Genomic DNA, 13,327 nt, shown 5'->3' with positions numbered 1-13,327 from the left:
CGTACAAGTGTACACACACACGCGCACACGTATACATGTGTACATGTGTACACACACACACGCATACACGTGTACATGTACACACACACACAAGTATACGCGCGTGCGCACGCAAATTCGCGCGCGCACCCACGCACACACGTGCGCGCACACTCATGCACGCTCACGTACGAACATGTACGCACACGTACGCACACACACGTACACACGCACGCACGTACACATATGCACGCACACACATGCACACAAAAACCCCCCGTGTAGCCTTAACAGACTGTTGGGGCAAGTGCTTTTAGCGAACACCTGTGAATGCCAAAATAGCACACGAGGGGGTGGGTGGCCAGCACCTCGCCCAGCCGCCTTAGTCTCCCCCCCAGGCTGAGTAGAACTAGGGGACGCCCAAAATCGATTCAAATATTCAAATATTCACAGACTCACCAGGTGAGCGAGACTCACGTGGCGAGCGAGATTCGCGTGGCGAGCGAGACTCACGTGGAACGGCACGACGATGTTGACCGTCTCTCCAACTTTCTTGATGTAATTCTGCCGGAGATGTCTGGGCACCATGATCTTAGGTGGGACTGCGCAGACACAATGAGAGACACGGAGAGAGACACGGAGAGAGACACGGAGAGAGACAAGCACAAAAATATAGTTAGAGAGGGAGAGACACACAGAGAGAGACGCACAGAGAGAGAGACAGAGAGAGAGACACAAAAAGAGACACAGAAACACACAGACACACACAGAGAGACACAGAGAGAGACACAGAGAGACACACAGAGAGAGACACACAGAGAGAGACACACAGAGAGACACAGAGAGAGACACACAGAGAGACACACAGATAAACACACAGAGAGACACAGAGAGAGAGACACACAGAGACACACAACGAGACACAGAGACACACAGAGACACACAGAGAGACACACAGAGAGACACAGAGAGAGAGAGATACACAGAGACACACAGAGAGACACAGAGAGACACACACAGATAGACACACAGAGAGACACACACAGAGAGACACACAGAGACACACAGAGAGAGACACACAGAGAGAGACAGAGAAAGACACACAGAGAGAGACACACAGAGACACAAACAGAGAGAGAGACACACAAAAAGACACAGAGAGAGAGACACACACAGAGACACACAGAGACACATAGAGAGACACAGAGACACACAGAGACACACAGAGAGACACAGAGAGAGACACACAGAGACACACAGAGACACACAGAGAGACAAAGAGAGACACACATAGAGAGACACAAAGAGACACACAGAGACACACACAGAGAGAGACAGAGAGAGACACACAGAGACACACAGAGACACACACAGAGAGAGACAGAGAGAGACACACAGAGAGAGACACACAAAGTTGGAAGGGAGGGAGTGACAATGTGATGATGCTCACGATGTGGCTGATGATGATGATGATGTTATAATTGATGATGGTGATGCTACTGATGATGCCAGCAACGGTGATGATGTTATTATTGATGATGGTGATGATGTTATTATTGATGATAGTGATGCTACTGATGATGCCAGCAACGGTGGTGATGTTATTATTGATGATGATGTCATTATTGATGATGGTGATGCTACTGATGATGCCAGCAACGGTGGTGATGTTCACGATGTGCGTGAGTCCCGTACACACGAGCTCGCGGATGGTGATGGCCTGCGAGGTGGTGCAGGGCTGGCTGTCGCCGGCCGCGTTGACGGCGATGACGCGGAAGAAGAGCTTCGCGTCCTTGGGCAGGTCACGCACCACGTACGAGGTGTCGTCGATCAGCTTGTCCGGGTTCACCTTCACCCAGTCCGTGGCTGCAACGGCAACGTCGGCGTCGTCATCGGCCTCATCATCGTCGTCATCATCGTCGTCATCATCGTCATCATTGTCATCATCATCGTCATCATCGTCATCATTGTGGTTATCGTCATCATCGTCGTCATCATCATCATCATTGTCATCGTCATCATCGTCGTCATCGTCTTCATGGTCATTGTCATCATCGTCGTCATTATCATCAGCTACCACCTCCCCCACCGCCACTGCCGCCACCACCACCTCCAACATCACCATCACCATCACCACCACCGCCGCCACCACCGCCACCACCGCCACCACCACCGCCACCACCACCACCACCACCGCCACCACCACCTCCACCACCGCCACCTCCACCACCAACACCACCACCGCCGCTCCACTCACATCCCTCTGCACAGTACTCAATGCGGTAGCCGTCCAGGCCGGCCGCTCCGATCCTCTCCGGCTGCTTCCACTTGAGGCAGATGCTGCTGTCCGTGATGTCGTCGGCGATGAGGTGCGAGGGCTCGCTGGTCGGAGCTGCGACACACAAACACACAACGGTCCCCCGTGTAGCCACTGCACAGGCAGTGTGGGTGAGCGGCATTGTGGGTGAGCGGCAGTGTGGGTGAGCGGCACTGTGGGTGAGCGGCATTGTGGGTGAGTGGCACTGTGGGTGAGCGGCACTGTGGGTGAGCGGCACTGTGGGTGAGTGGCGCTGTGGGTGATTGTCATTGTGGGTGAGTGGCAGTGTGGGTGAGTGGCAGTGTGGGTGAGTGGCACTGTGGGTGAGCGGCACTGTGGGTGAGCGGCACTGTGGGTGAGCGGCACTGTGGGTGAGCGGCACTGTGGGTGAGCGGCACTGTGGGTGAGTGGCACTGTGGGTGAGCGGTACTGTGGGTGAGCGGCACTGTGGGTGAGTGGCACTGTGGGTGATTGTCATTGTGGGTGAGTGGCTCCGCCTTACCGAGCGGCACGAAGGGCTTGGAGGGCTCGCTGGGCAGCGACATGCCGATGGCGTTGACGGCGCAGATCCGCATCTCGTAGGGGACCCCCTCCATCATGGCCTTCGCCTCGTAGGTCAGCTCCTTCCACACGTCGAAGTTGAGACGCATCCAGCGCTGGCTCTGCTTCTTCTTGCGCTCGATCACGTAGCCTGCACACGCACAAACACACACGCACAGACACACATGCACGCACACACACACGCACGCACACACGCACACACACGCACGCACGCACGCACACACACACGCACAGACACACACGCACGAACGCACACCCACGCACACACATGCACACACGTGCACGCACACATACACACGCACATGCACGCACAAACACGCACGCACGCGCACGCACAAACACACACGCGCACGCACAAACACACACGCACGCGCGCACGCACACACACACGCACAGGCATGCACGCACACGCACGCACACACACGCACGCACACACACACACGCACGCACACACACACGCACAGACACACACGCACGAACGCACACCCACGCACACACACGCACACACGTGCACGCACACATACACACGCACATACACGCACAAACACGCACGCACGCGCACGCACAAACACACACGCACAAACACACACGCACGCGCGCACGCACACACACACGCACAGGCATGCACGCACACGTACGCACACACACGCACGCACATGCACACACATGCATGAACGCACACACACGCAAACGCACGTGCACGCACGCACACACACGCACATGCACGCACGCACACGCACGCGCACGCATCGCGAACGAGATGATGGAAGAAGAGAAGGTTCAGAATGAGAAGGAGGAGGATGGGGAGGAGGTGGAAGAGGAGGTGGAGCAGAATGAGGTGGTGGAGGATGGGGAGGAGGGAGGAATGGAGGCATTAGCTGACAGCACTCGCTCCAACAGCCTGTGAGAGCCTACCCGGGGCATCCTTGTTTGTGTGTGTGTCCGTGTATGTATGTCTGTGTGTATGTCTGGGTGTCTATGTGTGTGTATGTGCGTGTCTGTGTGTGTGTCTGTGTGTGTCTGGGTGACTATGTCTGTGTGTATTTGTCTGTATGTTTGTGTCTATGTATGTCTGTGTGTCTGTGTGTGTGTCTGTCGACTCAAATTAGTACCTGGTGCGGTGTGTAAACATCTCCACTGGGGAGATGATGCTGGCCACCCACCCCCTCGTGTGCCGTTCTGGCCTTCATAGGTGCTACTCGCTTACAGCACTTGCCCCTACAGTCTCTGTTAAGGCTACATGGGGGATCTTTGTCTGTGTGTGTGTGTGTATCTGTGTGTGTGTCTCTGTATGTCTGTGTGTCTGTGTGGATGTCTGTGGATGTCTGTGTGTGTGTATCTGTGTGTGTGTCTGTGTGTATCTGTGTGTTTGTGTCTGTGTGTATCTGTGTATGTCTCTGTGTGTGTATCTTTGTGTATCCGTGTGTGTGTGTGTGTGTATGTCTGTGTGTGTCTCTGTGTGTGTGTGTCTCTGTGGCATTCAGGAGGTCCGGTGGACCGGTTCTGGCTCCTGCCACCATGAGGGGTGGACAGTCCTCCACTCGGGGCAGGAGACTGCCAAACAACAGGGTGTGGCTCTTCTTCTGAACAAAAGAATGAAGAGGGCGTGGGAGCGTGGCGGTGAGGTGTGGGAAGCTGTAAGCCCCAGGATACTTTGGGCTCGCCTTCTGATCAACCGGAGGCGAGGAGTGGTGGTCGTGGTTACTTATGCCCCCACCGAAGACGAACATCCGTGGAGGGATGCAGGCAAAGCCGATGAGTCAGAGGCCTTCTATGACCTCCTGTCACAGGTGCTGGCTAAAGTGGCCACTCGAGACAGAGTCATCTTGTTGGGTGACTTCAATGCCCGAGTTGGTCATGATGCTGGCACCTGGTCTGGAGTGATTGGAAGGCATGGGCCAGATCAGCTCAATAACAACGGTAGGAGGCTGCTAGATTTTTGTGCAGTCCATGGGCTTGTAATTATCAACACGCTCTTCTGGCATCGGTGCATCCACACAACATAATGGATGCGCCTGCCATTCTTCCACTCCGGTGGTGGGTGTACACCCAGGACCCCATTCCAACCAAAAGTGGCCTGGTCTCAGTTAGCTGATGAAAGTTGCAAGCGAGAATTTCATCATCGCTTGCAGCTGGGGTTGGCATCGTCCCCCACTCCTCCTGATGTCGAAGGTAAATGGGTGAGGTTTAGGACTGTGACTCATGTAGCTGCAATGGCTGCTTTGTGTACGCGGTCCAGACCTCCCCAGAAACCCTGGCTGACAGAGGAGGTGTTCAGGTTAGTTGAGAAAAAGCGACAGGCCCACTCTCATCGGCTACAGCATCCCACGTCAGAGAATGAGGAGGTTTACCGCAGCCTTTGCTTGGAGGTTCGGAGAGCCGTAAGGCGCTGCAAGGATGGGTGGTGGTTGCGGGTTGCTGAGGAGATGGAGTCTGCCTCAGTGGCCCGCGATCACAAATCACTATTTAACTCCATCAAAAAAGTAACCTGCAGCTCCACACCTATTATCATCATTAGGGGAAAAAACGGTGATCCAATCTCCGACCCCCAGGAACAGGTTTGCAGATTTGCTAAGCATTTCTGTGAGGTCCTGGGGGAGGGGAAATCCCTCAGCCAGGAAAACATCATGGCACAAAGTGGGGATAACCCTGCTGAGGCTGCGGTGCCTCAAATATTGGAAGAAGTCACCCCCTGTGAGTGGCTGGCTGAGGTGCCATCTGTTGAGAAAGTACTGAAGGCGATCCGGAGTCTGAGACCAGGAAAGGCACCGGGCAGAGATGATCTCCCAAGCGAAATGCTGGGGGAGGTTGGCGTTTGTGCACAGACTGCCCTATATGACATCATAACAACAGTCTGGACCACTGGACGGGTTCCGCAGGATTGGAAGGATGCCCTGGTGGTCCCCCTCTTTAAGAAGGGGGACCGCAGAGACTGTAACAACTACAGGGGCATCTCACTCCTCAGTGTGCCGGGAAAGGTCCTGGCAAGGATTATTCAACATCGCCTTGCTAGGCACGCTGAGGAGAGCCTTGCGGAGCCCCAATGCGGTTTCAGGAAAGGGCGGTCCTGCACAGATGCCATATTTTCTGTCCGTCTGCTACAGCAGAGGTGTAGGGAATTCCAACAAGACCTACATCTCTGCTTAATAGACCTGGTCAAGGCCTATGATACCATCAGTAGGCCTGGGCTCTGGGTTGTTCTTCATGCTCTCGGAGTCCCTGACCCTCTGCTCACGATCATTAAGGACCTTCATGATGGTGAGCGGGCCCGGGTAAAACTACGTGGCCGGGAGTCAGAACCTTTCCCTGTACACCTTGGGGTGCGACAGGGATGTCCTCTGGATCCCACATTATTTAACATCTATCTTGACCGCGTAGTTTGTGAAGCCTTCAATAGCTGTACCGGGGGAATTTCTATTTGGTACAGATATAATGGGAGGCTGATCGACGCCCGGGTGCGATCAAGGGATGGCTCCCTATTGGTCAACCACGTTATGTATGCCGATGATTTGGTAATAGCTGCTCATTCAGAAGAGGAGTTGGAAACGCTGCTGCTGAGACTGGAGTGTGCCACTAGGAGGTGGGGCATTACCATCAGCCCCTCCAAAACTAAGCACCTGCCTGGGTATTTTGTACCACTCGCAATCGGTGATGGGGCAGTAGTGGAGAGAGTGGAGAGTTTCCCATACCTGGGCAGTGTGCTTATGACCGGCTCCAGTTTAACAGCAGAGGTCTCACTCCGAATCAGTCGAGCGGCAATATCTTTTGATCGGTTGCGTAACGCTGTGTGGAAGCTACCTGGTCTGTCGCTCCGCACGAAGCTTCAGGTCTTCTCTGCCACAGTCATTCCCTCCCTTCTCTACGCTTGCGAAGCGTGGACCCCCCGAATGGAGCATCATCGCCGGTTGGAAACATTTAGGCTGGCCTGCCGACAATCCATCCTGGGTTTAACCAGGCTGGATTGTGTGAGGAGCTCACAAATCCTTGAAAGATCTGGGCAAAGTCCCATCGGTGAGCTCTTCCGGCAGGCAAGGCTGCGTTGGCTGGGTCATGTAGCCCGCATGCCCAGCCACCGCATGCCTAAACAGCTTTTGTTCGGCCGGATCGAGGGGGCTAAACGGGCGTAGCACGGGCTAGAGAAGAGATGGAGTGATGTGGCACAAGAGGACGTGGAGCTGAGTGGACTTGCCGTTGACTGGTACCAGCGGTGTCAAGATCGGCCTCTGTGGAGGAGGCTCGTGAAGGACGCTACTGGGCAGTTGGAGGCAGTCGCCCTCCAACAACAACGGAGGGCGGAGGAGCGACACTCACAACAACGAGCGGAGCGCCGGGTGGCTAAAGCACAGCAAGTTGGCACAGTAGGGGGCACAGGTGGTGCATCAGCCAGTCATCTCGGTCATCTCAGTCAGTCCCGTGGCACCTGGGTCTGCCCCGTGACCTCCTGCCAGCGGGCGTTTGACACTTCACGTGGCCTCAAGGTGCACATGGCCTGGCACAAGCGTCGTGGTGACGTCACCGCCACTTGGTCGCGAATGGCGGTTGTTGTTGTTGTTGTTGTTGTGTGTGTCTGTGTATGTCAGTGTGTGTGTCTGTATGTGTGTTCTGACCCAGGATGGGCTCCCCGCCGTCGTAGAGCGGCGCCTTCCACGTGGTCACGCACGAGTCCTCGCCGATGCTGATGATGGCAGGAGACTCGGGCGGGTCTGGAATGTCTACACGCGCACAAAGACAAAGATCCCCCATGCAGCCTTAACAGATTTAATGTGGCAAGTGCTGTTAGCGAGCACCTATGAAGGCTGGCACGGGACACGGATGGGTGGGTGGCCAGGACTACTCTCGGCCGCCTTTGTCTCCCCCGGTAGCGATGTTTACACACCACACCAGGTACTCGATTGAGGCTGAGTCGACTTAGGGGAGTCAAAGGACAGATTCAGAGAATCGCCACTGGTGTTGGCCGTGAGTGTGAATCGAACTCCCAGAGCACCTCGCTAACCACTAACGCTCCCCACACGAGCACCACAGACACATACACAGACACACACACAGAGACACACACACAGACACACACACAGACACAGACACACACACAGACAGATACACAAAGACATACACAGACACACACACAGACACAGACAGATACACAAAGACACACACACACAGACAGATACACATACACAAAGACACACACAGACACAAAGACACACACAAACACAGACACAAAGACACACACAGACAGATGCACATACACAGATACACACACAAACACACACACAGATAGATACACATACACAAAGACACACACAGACAGATAAACATACACAAAGACACACACAAACACACACACAGACAGATACACATACACAGATACACACACACAGACAGACAGATACACACACACAAACACACACAGACAGATACACATACACAAACACACACACAGTCAGATACACATACACAAAGACACACACACACAGACAGATACACATACACAAAGATACACACACACAGACAGATACACAAACACAAAGACACACACACAGACAGATACATAATGACACACAAACACACGCACAGACAGATAAACATACACAAAGACACACACAAACACACACACAGACAGATACACATACACAAAGACACACACAGACAGATAAACATACACAAAGACACACACAAACACACACGCGGACAGATACACATACACAGATACATACACACAGACAGATACACAAAGACACACACAAAGACAGATACACATACACAAACACACACACAGACAGATACACACACACAAACACACAGACAGATACACATACACAAACACAGACAGATACACATACACAAAGACACACACACAGACAGATACACATACACAAAGACACACAAACACACATATAGACAGATACACATACACAAAGACACACACAAACACACACACAGATAGATACACATAGACACACACACAGACAGATACACATACACAAAGACACACACACAGATACACACACACAAACACACAGACAGATACACATACACAAACACAGACAGATACACATACACAAAGACACACACACAGACAGATACACATACACAAAGACACAATGTTGTATCCTAAGCCTTCTTCCATCATTGAGATATATAATGAATGAAAACACACCAAAGCGCAGCAAACTGCAAAACACCAGGTGTTGTAGTAATGAACGGGAGGAGGGCTAGGATGGCAGAATTGCAGCCTTGCTTCAAGGAGAGATAAGGGCAGTGTCGACTCGAAGCAGAGGCGCCTTTGTCTGGATCACGGCCACAGAAGGCCGGGGGGGTCATCACTGATTGTGTGTTAGGAATTTCGAGCTAATTGGAACACGTGCACACAGGGAGGAGAAATACGCCTTGTTCTCCTGCAGCTGAGCCAAGATAAACTCAGCTCAAGGTTGTGTACACAGGAGAGGGGGGCTGATTAACAACCACTGCACGTCTGAACGTGAGGGGGCCTTGTCCTGGAATTAATCACCCTCCCAGGACAGAAGGTTGGATGACCACAGTGAGACGAGAATAAGGGTGTTGTGTCTCTCAAGGTTGCAGGCTCAGCTGAACAGCGAGGCTGCGGGGGCCACCAGAAGTTCATGTTCGCCTAGTTAAGTCAAAAAGCTCAATTATTTTGTATTGCTATTAAAGTCACGTTAAAGTCAGAATTTAACAACAGGGTAGGCTAAAGTTATTGATATTCACACCCACTCCAATTAAACCAGGCCACAAGTTACGCCTACTGAACCATCACCATCATTAAGTCAATATGAAATGTTATTTCCATACTTTAATATACAACTCGACCCAAAGCATATGACAATCAGAACCTTCCTAAGTCAAAATTGAATCGCACCCAGACAGGAGCGAATAGTCGATATAAGGTTGAAGAGGGAAGGAAATTAAGAGCACGGCGAACTGCAAACGTAAGCAAAAAGCCGGGAACGACACACCGACCCAGCGACCCACCAGCCCAACAACAGCGAGTCGGGCTTCGACCGGCCATAAAAGTAGAAATAATAACTCCCGGGGTCAGGGGACATCAGAAGAAGCAAGCAGACAAAAACCAGAACTGACTCCAAGGTTCAACCGCCCTCACCTACAAGGAGTGACGGAAATTAATGAGGCCTTGAGTTAACGGCGTCAGCTGGACAGCAACAACAACGGCGAGCAGAGACAGAGTGAGGCAAAACCTGCGAGGCTATGAAATGCAACTTCATGTCAGTAAAAAGCCCTGACCAACAAGTTAAGTTAAAGACATCACAATACATAATATCGTACATAACATCAAGGTTAACGCTATTCACCGTCAACTATATTCCGCTTATATAACCATGCAGACACCAAGGAATACGAATTCCTAGGATCAAGAAACTTACCCCTTAACCTAAGATATCGGAAATAAATTAATAATAATAAGCCTATGCATGAAAAGACAAAAGTAAAACTTATGAAAAGCCAGGATAGCGGGATAAATCACCACCAGGTCGAAATAAAATACATAATAAAAGAGCGATGTTAAATCCAAGGTCGGAGAGAAGGGAGATCCCGGCCGTCTTTGTATCCCCGCAGCGCGGGATATGAGTGTGTATACGCTCGGGGAAACACCTCCACTTGAGTCAAGCACCACGATGGGAAATGACAGACCTTAGGTTAAATACAGAATCATAACTGGGAAATGGTAAGGGACAAATGTTAATTTAAAACTTTTTAACCATGTCTGTGTGCGTCTGTGAGGGTCGGAGGGAGTGTGCCCCTCCCTCCAGGTCGTGCAACACGGACAGAGACGCCTGTGAGACGATTTGTAACGTCTGTGTTTTGGTTCATGAAGAAGGCCAGACAAGAGATAATATTGCACCCAGACAGAGAGACGACTTCGAGGCAATTTGTAACATCTGATTGTTTGCTCATGGATTTTATGGAGGGAATATGACAACGGAATATGCCGTGGGTGATGCACACAAGGACACACGGACGTACGGACACACACATGAACACACCTACACACGGACAGATCCTGACACAGTAAATCAAAAGGAAACCCCGCCTTGTGGGCAGGACCCAAAGGGATTTTTCGGCATAAAAAGAAGGACTCTGAGCATTGGAAACCAGTTCGACCAGGAGAGTCAACTCATCACGAGCCCGACCAGCGGGTCGGCTCAGGAGCGAGCTCGACCGGGAGGGTCGGCTCGACTCATCTTCAGTTCGACCAGAAGGGTCAACTCACCAGCCGAGCTCGACCAGTGGGTCGGCTTAGGAGTTGACCGAGCGGGTCGACTCAAGGGCGAGCTGCGACCAACGGGTCGGCTCGACTCTTCAGCTTCTGGGACTCAGCCGAGTTCAGCCGGCTCTCGGGGCTCGACTCAAGCGGCTCCCCATCTCCTCTGCAGGCGGGCAAGACCCGCTTGACAGCTCAACTCGGCCTGCGTGGGTCAACCTCTGCCGAGTCGGAGGTTTCTGCAGCTGAAGGTCGCGGTTTGGCGACGAGGCGACGACCCAGCACTGCGCGCTGCGAGCGAGCTGTGGGCGCCACCTACCGACCGGGTTCCGAACTACGACAGCGTATCAACAGGCATCCAACCAATTCACCACGGTGACAGAGGAGCGACTAATACGTATGACGCGCACCGCCCCCTCACCACACGACCACCAGGTGTCTGTTTGACATAAAGAACCGACTCCGAACACTGACTATTGAAGACAACTCTCACCACTCAAACCCACTCGAACCCATAAGCCATCCGTGGCTGTGAAGGCACAACGAGAACGAGTGATGGCCATCCGTCGGTTATAAGAGTATTCGTAATTTTTATCTTTAATATTTAGTGGGCTGTACTCTTAATCGCATAAATTCCCAACAGATCCATCAATACGAATTGATTCTTGGCACCTCCTTCCGCCGAGCCACGCTCACGTGGGGAGTGGTGGCCCACCAGATCCTTATCAGGTGATCTGGTCCCCAATTAGTAAATTTGATATAAGATAACGATCTTCGGAAAAGGAGCATCGTCGCAGGCCCTTACTCCGAGCCATTCTGTTGTCAGATAACCTGCCGATGTATCTGTTGAGATTGGTGCCTTTAAGAATAATAACTGTCTTGATTGTGTTTTTTTTATCGCCGTATAATCTTTCAAGTGTCTTTCAGTCATAATCGCCGCACGTACTCGCATCCTATCAATAAGGAGTACGGTACTGCGTGAATAATATTGAGTAATCATTCATTAAAGTTAAGGTTTTTCTTAGCATAGTATTTGCATGTTTTAACGACTCTCTCTCTCACTAACAACCATCGCGTTATGCGGGATCCATGTGCCGTTGTGAAGTGAAATCATACAATCATTGATGATACTGTATTGATGCCGTGTTGACGTTCCGGGATTGAGAGTTCGCATACTATATCATAGTTGAGGTTGAATTAGTAATAAATTGATTAATACAGAAGTGGTTGTGTGATTCTTTCCTGAAGTCTATGCATAAGATCTGCTTCTGCGTTGAGATCTGAACTTGGTGACCTTAATAAACACACTAACACATACTCAATAAATGTTAAAGAGATAACGGGGCGAACCGGGGACCTAAAAAAATTAAGCGAGAATGAGACGAACCTAGACAACGATGCCGAGTTAATCTAAGTTAATCTTGCATACTTACACCACACCTGCATAACTGCATAAGATTAATTGCCTTATTCCGATCGATAACCCACCCTCGTCACCGAGGCGGGGTCTGGTTATCATAACGACTTGCATTATCATAATTACTCCCACTCGCATAATTACTACAATTACCTCTCGAATTGGCATAATTAAATGTGCGTAACTACATAATTAACATAGTTCCGGATAATTACACATTTGGCCAAATTTCATTTGATTATTATTATTTTCACTGAATATTCATAACCCACATATACAACATAATAATTTCACCCACGCACGCATACAACACATCAAAATTTTCATACCCAAGATATACAACAACACAAACACACATATAGACAGATACACATACACAAAGACACACACAAACACACACACAGATAGATACACAAAGACACACACACAGACAGATACACATACACAAAGACACACACACAGATACACATACACAAACACACAGACAGATACACATACACAAAGACACACACACAGACAGATACACAAAGACACACACACAGACAGATGCACATACACAAAGACACACACACAGACATATACACATACACAAAGATACACACAAACACACACACAGACATACACATGCACAAAGACACACACACAGACAGATACACACACACACAAAGACGCGTCATCATCAACATCGTCATCATCAGGTTGATTCACCTTCAGTGCGTGTGTGTGTACATGTGTACGTGTGTGTGTGGGTGAGTGGGTGAGTGAGTGTGTGGGTGAGTGTATCAGTGAGTGAGTGTGAGTGAGTGTGTGAGTG

General features: G+C 51.0%; 1 protein-coding gene across 2 annotated transcripts in view; it reads right to left on the bottom strand.

Annotated features, from left to right (window-relative positions):
• LOC144737097 (myosin-binding protein C, slow-type-like) overlaps window positions 1-13,327 on the bottom strand; it is a 56,671-nt gene that overhangs the window by 11,280 nt on the left and 32,064 nt on the right. For both annotated transcript variants that reach the window (XM_078619771.1, XM_078619770.1), the window contains exons 16-20: window positions 7,465-7,569; window positions 2,799-2,987; window positions 2,237-2,371; window positions 1,675-1,845; window positions 493-581 (exon numbers count right to left, since the gene is read on the bottom strand). In XM_078619771.1, coding sequence (XP_078475897.1) covers window positions 493-581; window positions 1,675-1,845; window positions 2,237-2,371; window positions 2,799-2,987; window positions 7,465-7,569 — 689 coding nt within the window. The remainder of the gene's footprint in view (window positions 1-492; window positions 582-1,674; window positions 1,846-2,236; window positions 2,372-2,798; window positions 2,988-7,464; window positions 7,570-13,327) is intronic.

The sequence above is a fragment of the Lampetra planeri genome, chromosome 64 (genome assembly GCF_965212315.1).
Source record: "Lampetra planeri chromosome 64, kcLamPlan1.2.h2, whole genome shotgun sequence".
Lineage (NCBI taxonomy): Eukaryota > Metazoa > Chordata > Hyperoartia > Petromyzontiformes > Petromyzontidae > Lampetra > Lampetra planeri.
This window is presented reverse-complemented; position numbering and strand designations above follow the sequence as displayed.